This window comes from Camellia sinensis, chromosome 2 (genome assembly GCF_055761805.1).
Source record: "Camellia sinensis isolate YWXY chromosome 2, ASM5576180v1, whole genome shotgun sequence".
In the NCBI taxonomy this organism is placed as follows: domain Eukaryota; kingdom Viridiplantae; phylum Streptophyta; class Magnoliopsida; order Ericales; family Theaceae; genus Camellia; species Camellia sinensis.
The window spans coordinates 28,054,855-28,082,633 of NC_138962.1; the positions used below are offsets into that span (position 1 = coordinate 28,054,855).

General features: G+C 36.9%; 1 protein-coding gene across 1 annotated transcript; it reads right to left on the bottom strand.

The window, feature by feature from the left end:
* Window positions 1–25,228: 25,228 nt before the first annotated feature.
* On the bottom strand, window positions 25,229–27,634 carry LOC114304833 (allene oxide synthase 3-like). The gene is made up of 2 exons (XM_082914001.1): window positions 26,666–27,634; window positions 25,229–26,000 (listed from the first exon to the last, which is right to left on the bottom strand). The coding sequence occupies exons 1-2, from the start codon at window positions 27,561–27,563 to the stop codon at window positions 25,402–25,404; spliced, it is 1,497 nt and encodes a 498-aa protein (XP_082770127.1). The 5' UTR covers window positions 27,564–27,634; the 3' UTR covers window positions 25,229–25,401.
* Between the last annotated feature and the right edge of the window lie 145 nt (window positions 27,635–27,779).

Sequence of the window (27,779 nt, forward strand, 5' to 3'; positions counted from 1 at the left end):
GACCAAATGAATCAATTAAAGCACAACCAAAACCCAATCCGAGGCCCATTTCTTTCAGCATAAAACAAACCCAAATGCACTCCCATTAGTGATGGCCTTGGGTCTTGGGTTGAAAGTCTCAAGACATGTTTATTGCTTCATTCATTCAATCAATGCACACCCAAAAAAAGAAAAAGAAAAAGAAAAAGGTCCATTCAATATGAATCGGGTCGGACTGATGCTAGTGATTATTATTTTTAAAAAATAATGAATTTTATCTAAAATTATGTGAGTGATATGTTTTGTAAAATTTTGAGCTTAGTGATGGATATTTTTTTAAAAATAATTTTTCAATAATTCTATTAACAAAGAATATAAAATACATAATTGTTCACAGAAAGGATACTACTATGTTTTTTATATTTGAATTTATTATTATTTTTTATATACCTTGAGAGGGTAATTTATACTTAAATGGGCCGAGCTGGGTAAATGGGCTGTTCTTTGGGCCACAGTAAGAAGGGCTGGATGAAAGAGGGCTTATAGTTAGCTCAGTCCTAGTAAGCCTTATTGTTATCCCGGTCCGAAAGAATCTTGAAGTTAGTCCGGTCTAAGAGAAGCTTTGAATATAGCTCGGTTGCCGTACTTAAAGTTAGCCCGGTCATGGCTTATCGTGGTTATCTCGGCCAGAGCCTTGCTGTTTGTTAGCTCGGTCTGATCACACCATGGTTAACACTGGGAGAAACCGGGATAAGAGCAATGAATGGAAGAGCCGAACTAAAGTTAGCTCGTCTAGTCTGCAGCTTAGCATAGCCATGCTTACCTCGATCATATTGGAGTCCGACCATGGTAAAACCATCTCACTTGGTTTAAGCAGTGAGGAGGGTGTTGAAGGATAAGCATTATCTTTCAGGAGTATGACTCCTAGGATGACTCTATAAGGAGGAGTAAGAGTCCTACTAGGATTATGCCACGTGAAACCTATAAAAACTCACAGCATCACCTATGGAGAGGTAACACAACTTTGATTCCCAAACACGCAGAGCTTTTTGTCTATTTGTCTATTTTGCTGACTCAGGCATCGGAGAGGTATCCGGCACACACCCGCCGGCTAGCTCACGTTTGTGTTTTCAGGGATTAAAGCGACGACGAATGGAGGAGCGTAGACTTGATCAACAGGATTATACGGGAAGAATATTTCGTGCCCGTACATACCTGTTGAAAGAAGTCACATCAATTTTTGTGAATAGATCTGTATTCCTCTTCTCTGTGAGTAGAGCTTCTCATAATTTATAACAATGTTATACATGCTCATTTTTTGTTTTGATAACCGAGTGTCCGGACCAGTATTCCTTCGAACGTGATTAATGTAATTTATCAACTGTTTAAATTTATTTATCTCTTTAAAAGTATCATTGCAACCCAATTGTTTAAATTTATTTAACCCAAGTTCGACACATCATTTCGCTTCGAGTTGCCATTTAAATTTATTTTACTCAAGTTCTACACATCATTTCGCTTCAAGTTGCAAGCATTCTGGCTAAGGCCACTAATTTTTATTTATTTATTTATTTATTTATTTATTTTTCTAAGTGTTGAGTATCGGGATGAATAATACTCATCATAACGTATTTGATCATCTCTAATAAAATATTTTACTTATCGACTAACCCAATCAAATTTAAAAAAAAAAAAAAAAAAAAAAAAAACTAAAATATTTTGATGATTCTATGGAGTTCAACAAATTTTTTTTTTTAATGAATAATTTTATTTAGTAAAGATTGATTTGATATAGCTTTTGAACCAAAAAAAAAAAAAAAAAATTAATAACCCATTGAACAAAATTCCTAAGGCTGTCACCGTTAACCATTCAGTTTAATATCTGATTTTTCTAACTTGTTAGGTATAATATTATTTACTTTTTCTCTTCGAGTTATTAAAATTGACTAATTAATAATTTCATTTGGTTACGGCTATTAGACTTGACAAAATATATACTTAATAATCAAACACCATTGCCAACTTGTATTTTTCTTTTTAATTGTCAGTCCAAAGTATTACTACTGTTAGTATTAAAAAATATATAAAAATATATAAAATATGTAATGACATTATAACTATTTTAGCAGTTCTGTAGTTTTTATTGACAATACTTTGAGTTGTCATTAGCAAGAGCCTTATAAAATAAGAAAATATTTAACTTGTTTGGTTTGGATTTTTGGGATTCACTTTTTAGAAAATGAAAAAATTTCGATTTCTGTATTTTTTTTATTTTCACTGAATTTTTTTAATATTCTAAGCAATTTTTTTTAAAAATTTTTTTAGATACACCTAACATGAATATATTTAAAACGTATAATATTTGTGAAAAGAATCTTTAAAAAAATCACTAAATAAAATACCAAAAAAAAATGATAATTCAGTACATTTTTAGTATTCTTTTGTATTTATTAAATTTTTTTACAAATATTTTTCTTTTTAAATACCCTAAGTAAGATGCGTCTAAAAAAGTACAAATTTTTACTGAAAATTGTCAAAATATTTACTAAAAATAATATTAAAAAAAAAACACAAAAAATGAGTCATTAAAATCCTACAACAGCCGCTATTGGGAGACCTTCAACCAGATTGGGGACTGCCCCACCAATCTCGCCATCGCACAGTACAAAAGAGGCCTTCCAATCGGGAACAGACTAAGGGACTCAATCACTATGGCATCGCCTCTCACAATGGAGGCCTTGATGGAGAGAGTGCACCAACACATTCGGATTGAAGAAAATGGCGCCCGTGCTAAAGCAAAGTCTAGCACGACGGCAATACCAGATAAAAAGACCGCGGCAAAGGTCAACGCGGTAGAATATCCGAACAAAAACAGACGAAGCAGGCGGGACAACGGAGAAGACCAGGATAAAAGATGGTTAAGAGTCCGCACTGCCATTACTACGGTATTCAAAAAGACAATCTACCGGATTCTAAGCGAGATACGCGATGAACCTTTCGTTAGATGGCCTGCCAAGCTAGGAGAGGCTCAGAAGGACTACGACGAAAGATCACGGTGCATCTTCCATAAAGAAAAGGGGCGCCGCACTGAAAATTGTACACCATTGAGACAATATCTAGAGGAGTTGGTGGCGGCCAGTCACCTGGACAAATACATTGAAGGAGGGGCGCAGCCAACCCCCGAAAATGACAACCACCCGAACAGAATGTCAATCGACGCCCCACCTCAAGGCGTGATAAACGTAATACATGGGATATGCGAACCTGAGCGCGTATGTGAGCTCAGGGGCATGATAAAAAAGGCTGAGCACTTAAGGGAGGTTCCAAGTGCACAACCCACAATCAAGAAAGGAAGAAAGGAGGCCACAAACGTCATGTCTTTTTCAGACAAGGACTTGGAAAGAATATATTGCCCCCACAACGATGCACTGGTCGTCACCCTCCGCGTCAAGGACTACGATGTCAAGCGAATTCTGTTAGACCAAGATAGCTCGTGTGAGATAATGTACTACGACACCTTCAAACAACTGAAATTGGAGAACAAAGACCTGGCACCAGCTGTATCCCCCCTGATCGGATTCAACTCAATACTAGAATGGCCAGTCGGCAAAATTATCCTGCCAGTCAGGGCAAGAAGCGTGACAAAACATGTGGAATTTTGGGTGTTGAAGGTCCCTTCCACTTACAACATAATCTTGGGAAGAACATGGCTCCATGCCATGAAATCAGTAGCATCATCCTACCATCAAGTAATGCGGTTCCCCAACGAAGCCGGGGTAATTGAAGAGGTCTTTGGAGACCAAATTATGTCCAAGCAATGCTTTGTCACAGTTGATGGCAGCCGCGCTGCCAAGGGATATGTTCATTCGGTAGAAGAACCTGAGAGTAATGAACTGGTCGCAGATGTCGGCAAAGCAGCTAATCAAAAAGCGGTGGAAGACTTGGTAGAAGTAAGAATAGATGAAAAGAACCCGGATAAGTTCTTTTTGCTCGGTTCGTCGTTGTCCAGCACTGAGAGATTAGAGGTCTTGGAATTCTTGACCTCTAACATCGAAGTGTTCGCCTAGACACCCTACGACATGCCAGGCATTGATCTAAACTTCATCTGTCACCAACTCAATGTTCATCCATCCGCCAGACCAATCATTCAGCGCACTTGCAGATCGGCACTCCACCACGCCGAGATAGTGGCGGAAGAAGTGGGAAATCTGCTAGAGGTAGGAGCTATCAGAGAGGTGCACTACCCCAGATGGATTTCTAACACAGTCGTGGTGCCAAAGAAGAATGGCAAATGGTAGGTCTGCGTCGACTATAAGATAGTCAACAAAACATGCCCAAAGGACAACTTCCCCCTACCGCGGATAAATCAACTGGTAGACCTAACGGCGGGGCACAACTGACTTAGCTTTCTTGATGCATACAGAGGCTACCATCAGATCGCCATATACAAACCAGACCAGGAGGTCACGTCCTTTACAACTCCAAGAGGACTGTATTGTTACAAGGTCATGCCCTTTGGCCTAAAGAACGCAGGGGCAACATTCCAGAGAATGATCACCAAGATGTTTGAGCCGTTGTTAGGCAGAACAATGGAGGCTTACATTGACGACATGGTGGTCAAGAGCAAAGATGAGAACGACCATCTAAGGGACCTAGGTGAGATGTTCCAGATTCTGAAGAGGCACAAGTTGCGCCTTAATGCATCTAAGTGCGCGTTTAGTGTAGGATCTGGCAAATTCCTGGACTTCTTGGTGACCAACCGGGGCATAGAGGCAGACCCCTCCCAGATCAAAGCTATTCAGGATCTGGAGAGGCCTAACTTAGTAAAGGAAGTGCAGTATCTCACCGGCATGGCAGCTGCACTCAACCGATTCATTAGCCGGTCGTCAGACAGACTACGATCATTTTTTCGAGCATTAAAAGCCAAGTTCGAGTGGGACGAAGAATACGACCGCGCATTGGAAAACTTAAAAGAATACATGTCTTCTCCACCACTGCTTGTCAGCCCAATACCTGGAGAATAACTTTTCCTGTACCTGGCGGTCTCTCGGCACGCAATTAGCGCAGTATTGGTCCGTGCAGAAGGAATCCAACATCTGCCCATTTATTATGTCAGCAAAACATTGCTGGGGGCCGAAACGAGGTACTTGCCACTGGAAAAACTGGCCTTGGCCTTAATGATGGCCTCAAGAAAGTTGTCGCACTACTTCTACGCCCACACCATAGTCGTCCTCACAGCTTTCCCATTAAAAGCTTTGTTTGAGAGGGCAAACTTTTTTGGGCGAATCTTGAAGTGGGCAGTAGAGTTAGGACATTTCGACATCAAGTTCCAACCCATAACCGCGATAAAGGCCTAAGCTTTGGCAGACTTTGTCGCAGAATTCGCCCCAGGAAGTCATCATATCTGCCCAGTCGACCTGACTGACACAACCGAACCAGGGATGGAAGTTGACGCCGGAATAGCACAACCCCTGGTGTAGGATACTCAGTCGGACCCCAAGGCAGACCAGAGTAAAGAGAGCGAGATAGAAGCAAACCATGCTACACCAAGCCAAGTCTCACCAACAAATAAAGACTTGGTTCAATTAGATAGCGAGGGGCAGACAGCAAGTATGGACCTTGAAGAAAACACCATCGACATTCTTGACCCCACGGCATCATCTGATCCCTCCACTTGCTGAAAATTGTTCGTCGGAGAGATGTGGAAGCTCTTTGTGGATGGAGCATCCAACCGGCATGGTACAGGACTTGGCATAGTCCTCATCTCACCAGACAGCCTGGTTGTGGAGCAAGTAGTCAACCTTAGATTCCCAACATCAAACAACGAAGCGAAGTATGAAACGCTTTTGGCAGGTCTCAAATTAGCATCCTACATGAAGGCCACCGAGCTAATGGTTTACAGCGACTCACAGTTGGTGGTAAACCAAATTTCAGGCGACTACGAGGCAAAGGATGACAGGATGACTAAGTATTAAGACTTAGTCAAAAAAGAGATCAAGAAATTTGAAGTAGTTAGGATAGAACAGATTGGCAGGGAGGAAAACAGCAGAGCAGACGAACTAGCAGGCTTTGCTTCAATGGCAGATACATCTATTCCTCATCCGTTGTTAATTGACTACTTACCAAGACCAAGCATTGAAGACCCCGAAGCAGAAGATGTATGTTGCGCCGAACTAGGCCCTTCATAGATGGATCCCATCATAGCATTCTTAAAAGACGGCGTATTGCCGGAAGAGAAGAAAGAAGCCAACAAAATTAGAGCAAAGTCGCAGCGATTTTGGCTCTCCCCTTCTATGACATTGTACAAAAGTCATTCTCAGGACCTTATCTAAAGTGTGTTCATCCCAGCAAAATTGAAGCATTCTTGTTCGAGATACACGAAGGGGTATGCGGAAGCTACCAAGGAGGAAGATCGTTAGCTTACAGAGCCATTTCGCAAGGATACTGGTGGCCATACATGCAGACAGACTCGGAGAAGTATGTGAAGAAGTGCGAGAAATGTCAGAAGTTCGCACACCAAATACATCAGCCGGCCAGAGAACTCCTACCATTGACCAGCCTATGGCCCTTTGCAATATGGGGCTTGGACATAGTAGGACCATTTCCAACAGCACCCGAAAACAGGAAATTCTTTCTCGCAGCAACAGACTACTTTACAAAGTGGGTGGAAGCAGAAGCATTGCATCAATCAAGGAAAAAGATGTGAAGAAGTTCGTCTGGAAGAATATCATTACTCGATTCGGCATACCTAAAGCCCTAATATCTGACAACGGCACTCAGTTTGATGGCAGAATCTTTAGAGGCTTTTGTGAAGAATACAAGATAGAGTTCTATAATTCTACACCGGCATATCCCCAAGCCAACGACCAGGCGGAAGCATCAAACAAGGCCATCTTGGATGGACTGAAGAAAAGGTTAGAAAGAGCAAAAGGCAAATGGGCTGAGGAACTTCCTCATGTTTTATGGGCTTATCGCACCACACCTCGACGATCAACAGGAGAAACATCATTCTCCTTAGCCTATGGCATGGAAATAGTAATCCCACTGGAAGTTGGCCTCCCCACAATTAGAAGCGAAAATTTTGATCCAGACTTGAATGGAGAAGCCATAACATTGGAGCTCGACCTCGCCGAAGAAAGAAGAGAAAAAGCACTGGTTCACATTGCCTCATACCAACAAGAGTTATTTAGGAAATACAACAAGACAGTACATCCAAGACAATTCAAAATCGGAGATTGAGTACTGCGCAAAGTAATGGGGAACACCTTGGTCCCAGGAGATGGCAAATTAGGGCCTAATTGGGAATGACCTTACAAAGTGGTCGGATTAGCAAGAAAAGGTGCTTACCACTTGAAAGACGAAGACAGCAAAGCAATTCCCAGACCATGGAACACAGCCAATCTCAAACTATTTTATTTTTAACTTTACTTTAAAATACTTGTAATTTTTCTTTTCCCCAATAAAACAAGTAGTCTTCTTTTCAGCATCAGTGTTTTTATTCTGTAAAAGTTGTTTTAGTAGGCTAAGGGCATTGAAAGCATAGTTGGTCGGAAAAACTAACTTAGAAGTTGGCTGGAAAAACCAACACCCTCCTAAGTCTAGGATAAGGATCCAAGCTATAGGACGTTTGGTCGGAATAACCAAACACTTTACTTTAGGTTGGCTGGAAAAACCAATCTAAAGGTTGGCTGGAAAAACCAACACCCTTCCTAAGCCCAGGATAAGGATCCAGGCTGCAGGACGTTTGGTCGGAATAACCAAACACTTTACTTTAGGTTGGCTGGAAAAATCAATCTAAAGGTTGGCTGGAAAAACCAACACCCTCCTAAGCCCAGGATAAGGATCCAGGCTGTAGGACGTTTGGTCGGAATAACCAAACACTTTACTCTGGGTTGGCTGGAAAAACCAATCTAGAGGTTGGCGGGATTAAACCAACTCTTAATACTCTTTAGCCGAAGTAAGGATATCGGCTAAAGAGTGGTTGGCTGGATTAAACCAACTCTTAGTACTCTTCAGCCGAAGTAAGGATATCGGCTAAAGAGTGGTTGGCTGGATTAAACCAATACTTAGTACTCTTCAGCCGAAGTAAGGATATCGGCTACAGAGTGGTTGGCTGGATTAAACCAACTCTTAGTACTCTTTAGCCGAAGTAAGGATATCGGCTAAAGAGTGGTTGGCTGGATTAAAGCAACTCTTAGTATTCTTCAGCCGATATAAGGATATCGGCTAAAGAGTGGTTGGCTGGATTAAACCAACTTTTAGTACTCTTTCGCCGAGATAAGGATATCGGCTAAAGAGTGGTTGGCTGGACTAAACCAACTCTTAGTACTCTTTCGCCGAAGTAAGGATATCGGCTAAAGAATGGTTGGCTGGATTAAACCAACTCTTAGTACTCTTTCGCCAAAGTAAGGATATCGGCTAAAGAGTGGTTGGCTGGACTAAACCAACTCTTGATACTCTTCAGCCGAAGTAAGGACATCGGCTAAAGAGTGACTGGCTGGACGAAACCAACTCCTGATACTCTTCAGCCGAAGTAAGGACATCGGCTAAAGAGTGATTGGCGGGATTAAACCAACTTTTAGTACTCTTCAGCCGAGGTAAGTATCTCGGCCAAAGAGTGGTTGGCAGGAATACTTATAGCGGCAATGATTAAGACCTGGATAAAGTACCTCGGCAAGAGAATGTTGTACCTCTTCCAAGACATCAGTTAGAAAGTAAAGTACAAACATAGAGATCAACCGAAATAAGAGTTGGAACAAAAACGCAGACTTCATTAAAAATTCCAAGTAAGTACAAAGGGTAGGGCTTCAGTCCGGTTACAAACTTTTTTTCAAGCAAAAAGAAGAGAAATGCAAAGTCAGGCAAACAGATCATCTAGATCCGCATCAAGATCAACGCGGAGCCCGGTTTCATTTAGGAGCACGGCTCCAGTAGGCAGCTCATTAGTCAGGTCTTCCACCACTGGATCCAACCGAGCTGACTGATTGACAGGCTCATTGACGACCAGGGTATCATTGGCCACAGTTTCTTCTTCATCATCCGAATCTTCAAGAAACTGTTGTTGAGTGGTAACAGCATACTCTGCCAGTGAGCTTGGTATAAAGTATTGAGGAGGATTAAAGATCTCGGTCTCAGGCCCATAACCGAGCTGCACCACAGCACCCCTCCACCCGCATTTAAAGAAGAGATCTTTTGCAGCTTCACACTGCTTAATGTATAGGGCTTCGCCCTCTTTAAAGCCTCGGTTCTCTGTAGCCTCTAGCTTCTTCTCAAGCTCCGTTATTTCGGCTTTCTTTTTTTCTTCGAGCTTGGCCATCTCACGCAAGTATTTGTCTTTCATTACAGTCAGGGACCTTTGTTTATCAGCGTTAGCCGAGGTAACTAGTCCGGTCAGACGGGTGACCTCGGCCTCTAGCTCGGTCGTATTCTGTTGAGATGCTTTTAGCTCAGCCGTTTTGGCTTCAACTTCTGCCATGGCCTGCCTTGTTGTTTTCCTAAGTTCTAACACTCGCTTGTGAGCGATATGGTTTTTTTGTATGGCCTGCAAAAGGTCGGTAAGACACTTTTTCAATATAACCGAGCTGAAAGTCGAAAAAATTCTCTAGAAAAAATAAAGTAAATGGGCAACTTACTAGCACCATGGATTTGGTGGACGAGCGAAAGGCCTTCAGCTCGGTTAGGTGGTCGCGGTGCCTCATGTCGGCTGGAAGACAAACACCTTTAGCCAAGTTGAAGGCCATCAGGTGGTCTTTTTCTGCGACCACTGAGTCCGAATCCGTGATAGCACGGTTCTGAAAGGTGATTTTTGGAGCCCACTTGGAGGAGGTAGCTCGGTCAGAGCGCTCCGGTTGTAGGCTCGGTGGAGGGCTTGGCACAGTGGTTTGAGGAACCACGGTTTCATCTTCATTAAGAAGACGTTGCTCGGTTTGGGTAGTCCGGGCATGCTTCTTTGGGCGAGATGATGAAGGTTGTTAAGAAGGCAGAGCTACTACGGTTTCTTGAGTTTGACCAGCTGGCGGTACCTCGGTCGGATTTGTTTCAGTCAGAAGGGCTCGTACGGCTCTCTTCTTGGCCATCTCTTGTTCAGTTGTTAAAGGGATTAATCTGATTTGGGGCAAGGTTGGGTCCAGTTCAGGCGAAGCCTCCAACAAGAAATCAGTTACCTTGGTCTTTCGCTTACCACTGTATCGATAGGTCGGCTGGAAATTTAGTAGCTCGATCCAACTTCGGTTTGGATATCGCAGCGCGGCACGAAGTGTAGCTAGGTTGGGGTAGCTGTACTGTGACTTGAGGAAGTTCGAGTCTGCATTAAAAGAAGACAACTGTTAGTCCTGTAACGCCCTCAAAATAATACATAAAACCCATTACTTTAGACATGCATTGAGATAAAAGAAACCAACCATTTCTATTCATCAGAGTAATTCTTACAACTGTATTACATGTTAACAACAAAAGCAAATACCCTAAGGGCTTACAGCTTTCCAAGTCAACACCTGGTTACACAAAAGAAGAGTACTAACTCTATACAAAATAGCCTTTGGCTTGATATACATGTAATACAAACAAAATAAACAAAAAAAAAAAAGAGTCTTCAACTCTCATCATCATCCAAGCTATGTCCTTGGAGGTGGCATACTACCTGTACCTGAAAATAATGTCCCATAAAGGGTGAGCCAACGCCCAGTAGAGATATGCTAAACACAGTATGAGCAATGACTAAAACATTAGCAATTGATAAATGTTTAATTTCCATAAACCAATTCATAACCCATTTCCATTTTCATGACCACCATGTTCATGTTTCATTTCAATTTCCATTTCTTATCAATTTCACAATTTACATCAATGGCTCAGAGCCTGGCCAACCACTTATATGAGACAGTGACTCATATTAAACCTTTCCCATTTTTACAATAGATAAACGTACTAGTTGTATCAACATCTCAACAGATAAGCACACAAGATGTATCCACATTTCAACAGATATGCATAATAGCTATATCAACACTTCCAAAGATAAGCATATGAGCTATATCAACACTTCCAAAGATAAGCATATGAGTTATATCAACACATTATCTGACAAGCATATGAGCTGTATCAGTGGAGTCCATCCCCTATCTCCTCCCAAACAACATCCAGTTTAGAGGTTCATCCTCTATCTTCTCCTAAACCGTGGAGTACATCCCCTATCTCCTCCCACACACACAACGTATATACACAAAGGTCATATACACAATTAACCAATACATAACGTTAATGTATTCTATCAACCGTCATACTCTATGACATATCCAATTGATTAGTTTTAGTTTGCCTAATCATCATGCATTGTCTACAACAATCAAAACTACCCTCCACCGGTAGCCCAAGCAATTATTTCTAAACAGATAATAAAAGCTCCAACAGATAAAATATCAATGTTTTCAAAAGTGAGCGATTAATAAATCTAACTCCACTATTGAACCATATAATGAGTCAATTTCATTATTTCCAACTCAATTCCATAAAACCACCATTTTCTCAAATTAATCATACCAATTAATTTATACAACCAATTAGGGTTTTCTACCCCATTTCCCAATATTGACCCAATGGTCTATATTTCAACAACCAACAACAATATCGTTATTTTGAAACTCAAAATACACATTCTTGAAATCAAAATAACAAAACCCTTTTTCAACATTTTGAAACCCTAAACCCTAAAATTACCCAACTTCAACACTTTATCAAAACAACCAAAAATCTATGTCAAAAACCATAAGAGTGAGTAGGAATCCCTACCTCAAATTCGGAGCTCAAGGAAAGAAGATGAAGAAACTCAACGTGCTCCAAAACTCAATATTCTCGGATCAAAGTGTAGCCCTCGACGATCAACCCAACTTTTACAAAGGCCGAAGGAAAAGAAAACACTCTAACTAGATCAAACCCTAGAGAGAAGGGAGTTTCTAGAGAGAGGAACTCTCAAAATGTCTTTTTAGAAAGTAAGAGAGAGAGAGAGAGAGAATGTAAAAAGTGATTTTAAAATTCCCAGCTGCCAACTGATATACGACATTCCCGCTTGAGCGGAGAACACAACGCTCGAGCGACAAGAACAAAAAAATTAGGTCCGCTCGAGCGCAATAAGGCCCGCTCAAGTGCCAAGACACAAGAATAAAGTAAATCCGCTCGAGCACGAAAACCAGTCCGCTCGAGCGTAGATTTCCCCCTCCCAGAACTTACACCCAAAGGTACTACCCGCTCGAGCGCCAAAGTACCCGCTCGAGTGCCATCGCTCGAGCGTAAAGAAACCCGCTCGAGCGTAAAAATCACACCTGCAGAAGTTTTGCAGGGACACAAAAAACTCGGAGCGTGTAATCTCCGCTCGAGCGGACCTCCTAAAAACTGGGCAACAAAGAATTGAAACCAAAGCCTAACCAACCTGTAACAACTCTGCCTAATACATCCTAAAACTCAATCAAGTGGAATTAAAGGATGACAACAAGGTATACCACCACCAACATCACGGAACCGAGTCCGGAATACAACAGAACAGTAAAGGGACAACCGGGATCGCTATAAGTCCGGTTCAAATATTGAAAACCGAAGTAAAGAAAGGCGTACAATGGAGCCAAAATAAACCTACCGACTACCCCCTTGTTCCAGTTTATTCTGTCACCAGGGATCTGGGCTTGTTGGTCCTCAAAATTCCCAGATACCCAGAAGAAATCGTCGTCGTTCACATCTTTGTCCGGAGTATCTTTCATTATCGTTTCACACCGGCGTCTTATTCTTAAATAATAGACCCATCCATCTTCGGCGAATCCTATAGAATATTAGTGGAAGAGTTCTGCTAGCCCGAGGTTAAGACCAGCCCGGTCGTTTAGTGCGGCAATGCCGTTTATTATACCGTAGGAATTCGTGGAAAGTTGGGTAGGGCAGAGTTTGGTTTGCCTAAGGAATTCACAGAGGAGGGGCTGTACAGGGAAATGTAAACCGCACTCTACGATTGAAATAACATTAAAAGGGACAAAGCCTTGCTTTCTCCAAGGGACGGTGTCTAGCTCGGCCAGTGAAAGGTGGACATCATCTGGGATTTGGTAGTCCTTGCGAAATTCAGCCATTGCACCAGGAGAGTCAACTAAAAACCTATACTTTCCCATTTGTGGTTTAAGTTATGAATAAATTATATGTGGGTGTTAGCTCGGTCGAAAAATGATTCTGAGTAGCTCGGTTGAGCGCTCAAGGGAATGCCTGGGCAACCTAAGTCTGCAGAGTAAAAAAAGAAGTGATTAAGCACTGATCATTGGACCGTGCTACAAGAAACAAAAGCAAGATAAATAAAGCCCTAGTTCGGCTACGCAGTTTTAGCTCCGTTTGAGCAAAGGGATTTAGCTCGGTCGAGCCTTTGGGACAGCTTTCTTAGTCCGGTTTTAACTAAGGAAGTTGGTCTAGCCCCAACTTTTAGCTCGGTCAGCGTTGAGGCTCTCTAGTGTGGCATTGCGCAAATCTAGCGCGGTTCGGCAGTTCGGCTAGTTGAAACAAACGGTGGTTTGACTTAAGGAAGCTACAAGTATGGCGCAAGTTTCAGTTTGGTTGCCAGGTATGGCTAGGTTTACGACCAAGGCAAACAACTTCCTAGTTCGGTTGCATAATTATTTGGGATCAAACCCAATGTTTCTACAGATTGTTTTATAAGTTCAAGTTGTTCTATTGCTAAGTTTTTTTAAGAAAAACGCATGACCAAGAAGAAAATGTGTTTTGCAAAAACACAAAACAATATGCCATGGATTGTAAAAAAACAAAAACAAAACATATTTGAGTAGCTTACCAGCTCAAGAGGAGGAAACTAAAGACGGAAGCAACAATAGTGAAGAACACGAACTCAGCGAGCTCAGGGATTGAAGAAGTAGAGGCACAAAGAGAGAGAGTGAAGGAGATGAATAGTGTAGTGGTAAATTCAAAATGAAAAGTTTGTTTTGTGTAGAAAGAAGGACAAAAAGGGTGGGACTGTTCAAATTTCGCGAGATACGAAGACGGCGTGATAGCTATCTTCAGCCAATGAGAGCATGTCACATGTCCTTGGAAAGAGAAGCGATTCAGCCTCTGTGATTGAAGAGACGTTTTGACCAGACAGGTACAGCCCAGAGTAAATTTAGCTCGGCTGGAAAGGCTTAAGAATTTAGCTCGGCTGAAAAGGCTAAAGGGTTTTTTAAGCTCGGCTGGAAAGGCTAAAGAGTTTAGCCCGATCATAAGGATAAAGTTTTTAGCTCGGTTGGTAACAGGTAATCCCTATCATGCTGCACAGATGGAATTAAGGGGCAATTGAAAGGGTAATTTATACCTAAATGGGCCGAGCTAGGTAAATGGGTCGTTCTTTGGGCCACAGTAAGAAGGGCTGGATGAAAGAGGGCTTATAGTTAGCTCGGTCCTAGTAAGCCTTATTGTTATCCCGGTCCGAAAGAATCTTGAAGTTAGTCCGGTCTAAGAGAAGCTTTGAATATAGCTCGGTTGCCGTACTCAAAGTTAGCCCGGTCATGGCTTATCGTGGTTATCTCGGCCAGAGCCTTGCTGTTTGTTAACTCGGTCCGATCACACCATGGTTAGCACTGGGAGAAACCGGGATAAGAGCAATGAATGGAAGAGCCGAACTAAAGTTAGCTTGGTCTAGTCTGCGGCTTAGCATAGCCATGCTTACCTCGGTCATATTGGAGTCCGACCATGATAAAACCATCTCACTTGGTTTAAGCAGTGAGGAGGGTGTTGAAGGATAAGCATTATCTTTCAGGAGTATGACTCCTAGGAGGACTCTACATGGAGGAGTAAGAGTCCTACTAGGATTATGCCACGTGAAACCTATAAAAGCTCACAACATCACCTATGGAGAGGTAACACAACTTTGATTCCCAAACACGCAGAGCTTTTTGTCTATTTGTCTATTTTGCTGACTTAGGCATCAGAGAGGTATCTGGCACACACCCGCTGGCTAGCTCACGTTTTTGTTTTCAGGGAGTAAAGCGACGACGAACGGAGGAACGCAGACTTGATCAACAGGATTATACGGGAAGAATATTTCGTGCCCGTACATACCTGTTGAAAGAAGTCACATCAATTTTTGTGAATAGATCTGTATTCCTCTTCTCTGTGAGTAGAACTTCTCATAATTTATAAACAATGTTATACATGCTCATTTTTTGTTTTGATAACCGATTGTTCGGACCAGTATTCCTTCGGACGTGATTAATGTAATTTATCAACTGTTTAAATTTATTTATCTCTTTAAAAGTATCATTGCAACCCAATTGTTTAAATTTATTTAACCCAAGTTCGACACATCATTTCGCTTCGAGTTGCCATTTAAATTTATTTTACCCAAGTTCTACACCTCATTTCGCTTCGAGTTGCAAGCATTCTTGCTAAGGCCACTAATTTTTATTTATTTATTTATTTATTTTTCTAAGTGTTGAGTATCGGGATGAATAATACTCATCATAACGCATTTGATCATCTCTAATAAAATATTTTACTTATCGACTAACCCAATCAAATTTTTTTTTTTTTTTTAAAAAAAAAAAAAAAACTAACTAAAATATTTTGATGATTCTATGGAGTTCAACAACTTTTTTTTTTTAATGAATAATTTTATTTAGTAAAGATTGATTTGATATAGCTTTTGAACCAAAAAAAAAAAAAAATTTAATAACCCATTGAACAAAATCCCTAAAGCTGTCACCGTTAACCATTCAGTTTAATATCTGATTTTTCTAACTTGTTAGGTATAATATTATTTACTTTTTCTCTTCGAGTTATTAAAATTGACTAATTAATAATTTCATTTGGTTACGGCTATTAGACTTGACAAAATATATACTTCATAATCAAACACCATTGCCAACTTGTATTTTTCTTTTTAATTGTCAGTCCAAAGTATTAGTATTGTTAGTATTAAAAAATATATAAAAATATATAAAATATGTAATGACATTATAACTATTTTAGCAGTTATGTAGTTTTTATTGACAATACTTTGAGTTGTCATTAGCAAGAGCCTTATAAAATAAGAAAATATTTAACTTGTTTGGTTTGGATTTTTAGGATTCACTTTTCAGAAAATGAAAAAATTTCGATTTTTGTATTTTTTTTATTTTCATTGAATTTTTTTAATATTCTAAACAATTTTTTTTTAAAATTTTTTTAGATACACCTAACATAAATATATTTAAAACGTATAATATTTGTGAAAAGAATCTTTAAAAAAATCACTAAATAAAATACCAAAAAAAAATGATAATTCAATACATTTTTAGTATTCTTTTGTATTTATTAAATTTTTTTACAAATATTTTTCTTTTTAGATACCCTAAGTAAGATGCGTCTAAAAAAGTACCAAATTTTACTGAAAATTGTCAAAATATTTACTAAAAATAATATAAAAAAAACACAAAAAATAAAAACTTAATTTACAAAAAATTGAATAAACCAAACAGACTGATAAACTCTTTCAATAAGAAATTGCTATTCTTTTAAAACAAATGTACAAACAAAAATGCCTAAGACCCCAGTGGGGGTCACTGGGGGTCATGAATGGAGGCTTCCCATTGGTCAAAAAAAAAAATTTTTTTTTTTTTTTTTTTTTTAATGATTGGGACGAATAGCACGTTGCCACCTCACTGGGGGTTGACCCCCAGTGGGGGTCTGTAGCAAAGTCCTTTTATAAAAAAATATATATATAAAAAAAAAAATGTGATGTGACCTAAATAAATGTACTTATCTAAATAAGGGCATTTATATACATCATGCCAAACAATCCCTAAAAATATAATAAAAGAATATTTATTAAATTTAGTGATGTTTTGAGAAGATGGTAAAAAATTGACTTTTTAACTTTTTTATATTTTTTGGTGTAAAAAAGTATAAAGCTGATATAAAAAAAAAAAAAAAAAAAACCTGACTTTTTTTACTAATTTGCCAAAACACTCCTTATTAACTTATATAATATTACTTTTAATGTGAAATTTAGATCTTAATCCCTCAATCCTTTTGAGGATAGAGAATAAAGAGCAAAACAGTTTGCTCAAAAATAAAGTGGTCAATTTAAATTAGACGTTACTTCCCTAATCATTCTGAGGATGGAGAATAAATTATTTTGCCTTCTAATTTTAAACCAATTTCTATTGAAAGATTATCAAGTAAATTAAATTGACATAATATGAATATTTTAAATGTAAAATTGATGCAATTAGAATTATAATACAGTAACTACATTAATAGACAAATCATATGAATTAAAAATGCAATTTGGTTTAGTAGGCCTATCTTGAGAAGTGACATTTTTTAATTTATTAATTTTTAAAAAAATAAATAAAAAATAAAGAAATAATATAATTTAAATAAATTAATAAATTAAAAAATTTTAATTATCAAAATAGGCTTAAAAATCTAAATTTATCCAGCCCCAAGGTCATGAGTTCAATTCCTTCCCCCTTGGGCCAATCTCCTAGGCGAAACATATTTGGTTATGAGATTGGACCTCAAGTTATCTAATCAGCACTTGGTGTGGGTTCAATACTCCCTCGCTGGGTCAGTCCTGACTTAAGCGGAGCTTGTCTTGAGAGGTCGGGACAAGTTCTCAAGTTATAGTCTCATTGTTCGAAACGGCTAATAGGACACTCCAATGATCTTTATAGGGGGCGCTGCCTTAAATCTGCGAGATGATAGAAAGGATTTTTCACTAACTAAAAAAAAAAAAAACCCATTAACCAAATTAATATACTGAGGGAGAGACTTTTTAGATTACATTTTTTATTTCGTGTCCAGTGGATGTGGATCAAGTCTAATGAATGGAAGGTATACTGAGGTGATGTGATAAATAAAAGCAGCAATGTTAGGTATCATGAAAGTTTTATGACTCTTAGATTACATTTAGAATAAAACACCACACACCAATCAAGATAATCCAAAGAACATAAGTATTTCATGATTATTTTCATGAAAAAATTTCATGATCCCTAACTTTTTCTAAATAAAAGTATACTGACGTGATGTGATGTGATAAATGCTTTGAGAGTTGAGAGGCTGACTTTCCAATTTGGCGTTCAGAAGGCATCCTTGAAAAACTGCTAACTTTTTCTAAATAAAAGTATACTGACGTGATGTGATGTGATAAATGCTTTGAGAGTTGAGAAGCTGACTTTCCAATTTGGCGTTCAGAAGGCATCCTTGAAAAACTGTTTGGGAATGCGATAAATAAATGTATTTATTTGACTTGTATTGAGTGAGTTCGATTTGAGTTTTTGAATTTAATTTTTTAAAATTTTTTGTTTGTTCATATTTTTTTATTTTTAGTAAATATTTTTTAAATTTTAAATTTTAAATTTTTTTAGATTTATTTTACTTAAATGTGTCTAAAAAATAAAATATTTATAAAAAAAATATTTTAAAAAATTAACAAATATAAAAATAAGAAAAATTTACTAAATTTTGTATTTTTGGTATTTTAAATATTTTTTTACAAAAATTATATTTTTTAAATGTATTTATATTAGGTGTGTCTAAAAATTAAATAATTACTTAAAATATTCAAAAAAAATTCAGTGAAAATAAAAAAAAAATACGAAAAATAAGAAAATAGAATTTTCTAAAAAATGTTTTTAGATAACTCAAACTAAGTAAAGTGATTATTTTTATATGTTTTTATAAAAAAAAAATTATAAAAAATTAAAAAAGTACATTAATTAAGTAAATTTTAGAGTGAAGTATTAATAAATTTTAAAGAATAATGTTATATGCACCAATTAATGTACTAACTAGTATACCAATTGATGATGTGACATAATTTAAGAGGTTTTTGATATTTGTAATTTGTATTATGAGTATGATCAATAATAACGTCATAACTAGTAGGAATGGCAACGGGGCGGGGCCGGGCCGGGGATCACCCTTCCCGTCCCCGATCCCCGATGGTGGAAACTCCTTCCGTCCTCGGTCCCGACCCCGACGGGGAGCTCATCACTACCTCGCCCCCGCTCCTTAACGGGGATCCGGTTTCCCCGACCCCGAAAAGTCCCCGACCAAAAGAAAAAAAAAAAAAATCAGTTCCATAATTTCTTCAAACTATAACAACAACAATTAAACAGATCTACCAGAGAGAATGTCATCAACAACAACAACAATTATTAAATCAGCTCCATATTGTTACAACATAGAGAGAGAGAGAGATCGGATGCTCAAATGTAAATAAATAAATAAAAAAATTCAGATCTAACAGATCTGTTCGTCACCATTAACGATCTGATGAGCTCAAAAAAAAATTAAAAAAAAATAGATCTAACATATATATATATGATGAGCTCAAAAAAAAAAAAAAAAAGATCTAACATATATATATATATAACAAATCTAATATATATATATATAACAAATCGATGGGGAGAGAGAGAGAGAGAGGAAAAGTGCTCAAACAGTGGTGATGGTGTCATTGCCGGACTGTCGCAAATAGTGGTGGAGTTGTGGTGGCTCAATCCGCGGAGGAGGGAAAGGAGGGCGATCGGCGGACGAGGGAGAGGACGGAGATCGGTAGAGGAGGGAGAGGAGGACGAATCGCCGTCGGTGACTACAAGAGAGAGAGTTGACAGAGAGAAGAACGAGAGAGTGAGAGAGAGAGAGATATATCTGAGTTAGAGAGAGTATGAGAGCAACACAGTACTGGTTTGGTTTATTATAAATGTAATATACGGTTTGGTTGATTATTATTATTATTATTATTATTATATATAAGGGGTATAAAAGTAATTTCACTTCGGGGAAATTTGGGGATCGGGCCGGGCCGGGGCTTAAACATTGATCACCGTCCTCGGCCCGAAACAAATCGGGGATTGATTTTTAAATACCGTCTTCTCTCCGTCGGGGGTATTTTTCAGGGAAAAACCACTCAAATCGGGGTCACGATCAGGGATTCCCATCAGGTCGGTTTCAAATTGCCATTCCTAATAACTAGTGTTGGTACACTAGTTAGTATATACTAATTGGTGCATGTACTACCACCGAATTTTAAAATATAATTTTGTGAATTGTTTAATCTTTACATTTTTCTTATGAACCCAAAAGTTCCATTAAAGTATAAATTACATAAAAGATAGTCACTTACATGTTTGAGTTTAATTTTTGAGGAATAAAAATAGATTTTTCCAAATTTAAAATTACACATTTAAACAATCCACACCATAAAGGTTTTGGATTTTCCCTTCTTATAGAACAAATCTTACATTACGAATAAGAACGTGACATTCTAATATAATACACTAAAAAATTATTTAATATAACTTTTTTTCAAAGGTAGCACTGTAATACTCAAGTGTCTAACAATGTTTACATGTTTAATGTCAGATTACCTATGGCTGCTGCAGTGAATGTCTTGTGATATCATGTTTTAAAGCATTGTTTGGCAAGTTGGTTTGTGGTTAAAATAGTTACAGAAGATAAAATAGGTTATTTTAGTCACAACAAATAAAACATCACATCTAATTTATAATCATTACACTATTTTCTCACAAAAAAAGTTAAAAAAGTCAAAAAATTCTTCCTAAACTAAGCTTTTTAATCCAAACTAAAATAACCAAAAAAATCAAAAAAGTCAAATACCAACCCCACTTTCCAAACGGAGGAGTGTCTTCTTGTTGATGTTGAATTGGAGTCCCATAATTGTTAATGTTGTGTTTGATTTATGGCAGTGGCTTTGGTCCAAGATCGGACTGGACTGTACTGTTGAGCCCGTGAGGGCCCACCACGGGTCCCGTTTTGATAATCTGAACCGTTCAATGTATAGAACTCGTCGAGTACTATATGCCTGTAAAAAATCACGTTGATCGGATATCGATAGCTATGTGAACAAATAGTTTTTTATCAACCGTTAATTTTTCCCGTCTATTTTTTTTTATACAAAAATGATTTGATCAGATAGCTATTGATATTCGATCAACGAAATTTTTTACAGGCATATAGTACTCGACGATTTCTACATATTGTAATTCAGATTATCAAAACGGGCCAAAAAAATGAGCCCCATAAACTGGACTGGACGGGTTCAGTCTTGATCTCAACTTGAGACAAGCTGGACCCTTGATTTATATGCGGCATTGTAATCCCATATAATTTAGGGCTGAGCAAGGAATCCGTGAAATCCGTAATCCGATCCAGTCCAGTCCAATCCGATATGTTTGGATTGGTTTTTTGAATCCGCGGTTCGGTTCTGGATTGAAGAATTAAAAATCCATAATCCACGGATTGGTTCTGGATTGAACTCCACGGTTCCGGATTTGAACCGATCCGGACCGTATACAAATAGTCTATATTTTTATTATACATTTTTCCCCATAGTATCTTCTCTTATTCTATATAAAATCTAAACTCAAACCTAAAACCGTATAATATCTTCTTTTATTACTTTTGTTTGTTAGTTTTTAGTTTTAATTTGTAACGATCTAAATACTTATGGTGAAACCAGTTTTCTTATGATTATTTAAATTCAAGAACAGTATGTCGCTATTATAGAAAAGGGCAAATTACATATACACCCCTCCAGGTTTGGTTAAATTACAGATACCCCCCTGAGGTTTCGGAAATTACATCCCGCCCCCTGAGGTTTGTATTTTCATAACAATTTATCCCCTGAGGTTTATATTTCATAACAAATTACCCCCTAATTTCTTATGCAAATATAGCATTCAGGGGGGAATTCGTAATTTCTCAAACCTCAGGGGGGTATCTGTAATTTTGTCAAACCTGGAGGGGTGTATATGTAATTTGCCCATATATATATATATATATATATATATTTTTGTTATTTAATTATGTGAATCCGTGGTCCTAAACCGATCCAATCCGCATTTAAATGGATTGGTTCGGATTGGTTCCATGATTTAAACGGATTGGATTGGTTCCAATTTTTCAAGAACCGTAAATAACGAATTGATCCTGATTTTATCTCAATCCAATCTAATCCAATCCGGACCATGCTCACCCCTAATATAATTGAACTTGGATGTGACCTCCTAGTAGTGGTTTACATTGGCGTGTTTGGTAAAAAACTTTTTTAGTTTTAGTTTTTAGTTTTTTTTTTTTTTTTTTTTTTGTGTTAAAATAGTATTACAAGATAAAATAGGTTAAAATAATTAATAAAATAAAATATCATATTAAATTTATAAATATTTTACTTTTTTTTTTTTCACAAACATTACATTTAATTAAAAAAAATCTAACTATTTTTTTTTAAATATAAAAATTTTAATATTTTAAAATAATAAAAAACTAAGAGCATCTCCAACGGTGTACCAAATGTTTCACCAAATCTGAGTCAAAACTGGGTTATTTCCTTAATTTGATACTTCGCGCTCCAACGGTTCAACATCAAATCCGTTTCATCAAATTTGCGCTGGGCAACCGGTTGGTTGACCGGCCGGTCAACCGGTAACGGCAAAATTTTTTTTTTTTTTTTACCGGTTTGAACCTTTTTTTTTTGAACTTTTTGAACTTTTGGTGGTCGACCGGGTGGTCAACCGGCCGGTCGACCGGGTGGTCGACCACCTAGGCAAATTTTTTTTTTTTTTTTTTTTTTTGGACTGGTTTCAACCTTTTTGTGAACTGTCTGAACTTTCTCCGGGGCGACCGGTTGGTTAACCGGTTGGTCAACCGGATGGTCGACCCGTTCGTCTCATCCCAACGGTTAGGAACAGTGATTTGGTGAAATGCTTCGCCTGCATTCAGTTTGGTACCATTTTTGCTGAATTCTGGATTTGATATCGATTTGGTAAAAACGTTGGAGCTTAAAAAAGTGACTTTTTCACCAAATTTTAAATTTGATGCCAGGTTTGATTCACCGTTGGAGATGGTCTAAATAATAACTTTTCAAACACGCGCATTGAATGAAATTTACGTTGTTCTGTTTCAAAGGTTAGCAAACTAATGTTGCTGTTCCGTCTAAAAAATATTTTTCACGTTTGACAAAACTACACATCCCCCAATCCCCAGTCACCGTGATTCACACTACTCCAATCACACAAAACAGAAAGGTTGCACATCTTACCTTTTCAGACCACCAACTGAATCACAGGATGAACAAATTAATCACAAAAGGGTAATTTAGTAAATTTAAAAAGTATCAAATCAAATAAATACACCTTTCAAAATCAATTAGGCCTATTTGATGCATAAGAAAACTCTCGAGACTTGTGAATAATTTTTCGATAACATTACTCCATATGAGATTTGTGGATAATTTTTCTTAAATTTTGGTCTGGTTTAACATATTCTAAAAAAGTCAAAAAGTTAAAAAGTCATCATCCTTATTTAAGTCACATCATCATATTTAAGTCACATCACCTCTTTACCACATCACTTCAAACCCAACCCACATTTCATAAAAAGTCAAAAAGTATACTTATTTAGAACATCTCAAACAACTCATAATCAATCCCTAATAATAATGCTAGGTAAGCAAGCACAATCCCGATACGTAGTTCAAATTTTCTGTGGCTCGAGTGACTCGAAATCTCAAAACGACGTTGTTTTGAATTTTTTTCCCCCCCATTTTCTTCATCATTTTCCATAACTCAAAAGAATAAGAAAGAAGAAAACAGAAGAAAAAGAAAGAAGAGAAGAAGAGATTATCAACAAACAACACATCATCATCAACACCACATCATCATCATCATCATCATCAACAACCAACACATCATACATAAGAAGAAGAAGAAGAAGAAGGAACCCACACAAATCAATGAAACACACAAATCAAACCCCCCCTCGACACACACATTTGGAAAATCAAACCCCCTCCATACACATACATATACGGATTTGGAAGCTAAATCCATGAATCACACACACAGTGGTGGTCGCAGCAGTGGTGGCGACGGAGTGGTGTAGCGGCGATAGTGATAGTCACAGCCCCTTCCTCTTCTCCCTTCCTTCTCTCTTCTCTCTTCCTTCTCTCTTTTTTCCTTCCTCCCTCTGTTTTTGCTTCAGATATAAAAGAGGGGGTTGGGAGGGAAATCTAAAACGACATCGTTTTGGATTCGGGCCACTCGAGCCACAGAGAATTCGAGCTTTTAAGCATTTTTCAAGCAATTATTAGAAACAATTCAAATCATAACGTTATATTTGATTCATAAATTTAAGAAAAAAATAAATTATATTGTATATATATATATATATATATATTCTTTTCAAATTTAAAATTGTTTTGGAAAATATATTAAAAACTAATTTTTTGTCATTTCTTTAAAAATATATAAAAAAATTAATATAACTCAAAAAAAATTAAAAATTAAAAAATTAACTTTTAACCGTCTAACAAAAAGGCCGTAAAAACCAAATACAACTTAAAACGTGTCGGCTATAAGAATTGTCTTTACACTTTGCTTTTCTTTCGAAGTTGTCTATAGTCTGGTCACCGTGGTTAATATTCATTGATGAGAAAGGTCATGATTCCGCTTATCCAAATAAGAAACATGTGATGATTTCGTTTTTTCGGTAAATTATAAATATATTTTTTAAAATTTATTTAAAATATAAATTATTTTTTATAATTTAAAAAATTACAAATGACTTATTGTTATAATTTTTTTATTTAATAGAATTAATTAAAAAATTAAAATTCATAATTGTTCTCCTATACAATAATAAAATTTCTTAAATTATTAATTGAAATATATTTATAATATTATTAAAAATTGTTAATTGATTTCATGATTTATTAATAAAAAAGATGATTTGTTATGAAATTAAAAAACTCAATACTTGGAATGTAATTTTCAAAATAAACATGGGATGATTTATATTTTAATCAAATCTCAGGAATGTATTTATAATCTATCCTTATTTTTATTTTTGGTGAATTGTTATTTTTAACTTTTTAGATTAAAAAAAAAAAAACCCTTGACAATATTAAAAAAGTTATCTTTAAAAAAGATGATTTTTTGATTTTTTTTGATTCTTATGAAGAGTTTATTTTGAATTTTCTAAACTAAAAAAAGTAATTTTTTTTTTAAAATTCAACATATTTTACCATTAGCAGTAATAATTTTAGTATTTGCTTAAACTGTTAATAGGATATAAAAGAGTTATGTATTTATTTATAAATAATAAAAATTATATGTATATTAAGCAAACTAAAACGACAGTGAAATTTATCTGAAAAGGATTTCAAAAAAAAAAAAAAAAAGAATAGAAAGAAAAAAAAAGCCCTCCAGATTGGAAAACTTCCATTTAATTTGATGTAACACACTAACATGTATATTAACTTTTATTTGATTTACCACGGCAAGTGAAATATTGTTTACAAATAAATCATTCACTAATTAAATTTTAATTTATTTTTTCACACAAACTACACGATAACAATGGGCCACCACAGACAACTGTTGATCTTGATCGTGATCATGATCAAGTCCACGTAGCCTTAGTCAGAGACTTGATCTTCACCGATGATCCCAACAACAGTTTCCCAACCTCCACCGTAAACGTGTCGTACCGTAAGAAGAACTCCACCAACATTACCCTGGACAGCAGCACCACCAGATCTTTTGCCGGACACTGCTTATTATTCACCGTCGGATCATCAATCTGTCGGCCATTAGACCAGTACACATACTTCAGCAACTTTTCTCCATCACCCACAAATCGATCAGCCACAAACTCCTCGGGATTGTGAAAAATTTTAGAATCTTTGGTAGCGAACGGTTGATATCCAAAGATCATTTCACCTTTCTTGATCTCAAACGCTGCATCGTGGCTGTGCACCACCATATCTACCTTGGCCTTACCGTACTGGAACGGTACCGGCGGTTCAATCCTCAGCGCTTCGTAAACCGTTGATCTAGTCAACGTCATTTTGTTCAGGGCTGATAGAGTGACCCCACCTTCCGATTTAACTACGGTCCTGATCTCATCGGCTAGCTGACGGTGTAAACTCTCTCCTGCTGTTCCTACCCACTTGATCAAAGCAGGAAACAGAGTCTTCATGCCACCATAAGCATTAAACCCTGCAAAAATAAAAAACAGAAAACTAATTAAAATTTCAGATCTATGACGTAAATTTAATCTTCTTATTGTAGGATCACTCCAAAAATGAATTTTGATTTTAAATTTTAAATTCTGAATATTTAAAAAAAAAATTGGGGGTATATATACATTTTGAATACAAAATTATTAGATATTTTTGAAATATTATATAACATTATCTATATCATATTTTAGCAAATGAAAAATTGCGATCCATAATCATTCTTTCAATATATATCGTCTGTAAATTTTTTGGATATGTTATTGATTTGGAACATCAATAAAATAATGTCATGATACTTTAAAATTATTTATTAAAAAGAGTCTTAAAAGTATAAACTGATCACAAAACAAAACCCAACTTGCGTGAAGTTTGATATTGTTTAGTTAAAAAGTTAAAAAATTATTAAAAAAATTAAAAAGTCAACTATCTATATTAAAAAGTTAAAAATTTTATTTTATTTTTTTTTGTATATTTTTTTGTAAAAAATTAAAAAATTATTTTAAATATAATTTTTTTTTATATCATATTTTAGTCAAAAAAATTCAAAAGTTAATAGAAAAATTTATTTCTAAATGAGGCCTGAATTATGTTTAATTTTATGGTTGATTTCTGTATATGTAGATGAAGTGAGTCAATAATTACCTGCAAGAAAGAGTAGGTTATGGCATGCTTCGTCTCTCTGAATCCCCAAGCTCTCAGCTTCATCCAAAGCCTTCTTCGCCGACTCGTAAAACGCATTGTAAATCTTCTTATAATCAGATTTCACTAAAAATGGTGGCAATGGAAATGTATGCAACACTAAATCTTCAACAAAGTATGGCAAAAACTTCAACCCTAGTGTCATCAATGGCGCAAGCTGAAAAAACAACCACTTAGTAAAGAGTTTGGGTCCATCCGATCCAAAACTCGTATTCTCGGAAACATTCTGATCAAACAACAATTTGATCACAAAATCAAAACCCATATCATCGCTAAGTTCGTTAAAATCTGCACTACCACTTGGAGATATTGCATCTTCAAGTTTAACGAAAAAATCAGACATGGAACTCCGAAACGTTGGGATGAACGAGTCGTGCCGGTTTGCCAGTAAAGACATGAACCACTTTTTAAGGAGGGAATGTTTAGGTTCGGAGGGGTCGAGGTAGGCGCAGACACGATAACCGCCAGTTAAAGCAGTGGAGGGCATGAAAGTACCGTCTAGAACATTCTTTTTTTCGACTTTGGTGGTGTCGAAGAGGATTGGAAAACTGATGGCGTCGAGGACCGTGATGACTTTAGGGTTTGAGGCCATGAATGGGCCTGGAGGCATGTTTGTTCGAAACACCGTTGATGTGTATTTTTGGACTCTGCTACGAAAAAACTCGTCTGCGCCTTGGTGGTAGAAGTAGTCGAGGCGGTCTTTTAGGGGTCCCAAGAAGGGTAACCCATAGTTACCGGGAATTTGTTTTAATGGAAGGTTTGACGGTGGCGACTCGTCGGAATGTGAGCGGTGGTGTGGTGGAGATGAAGAAGAAGAGGGTGAAATAGATGAAGAAGACATTGCTTGGGTTTGGGGGTATTTTTTTTTATGAGTAAACGTGTTATTATATAGAGTAAGGTTAAGGCCACTGTCACATTATTGTACAGTTTTGTTTTTAATTTTTATATATCACATGAGCCGTATGAGTTTTTTTTTTAATATTTTTTAAACTTTTATATATTAACTTTTTCTTTTTTCGGTGATTTTTATATATGCACTTGCTCATATAAAATCTGG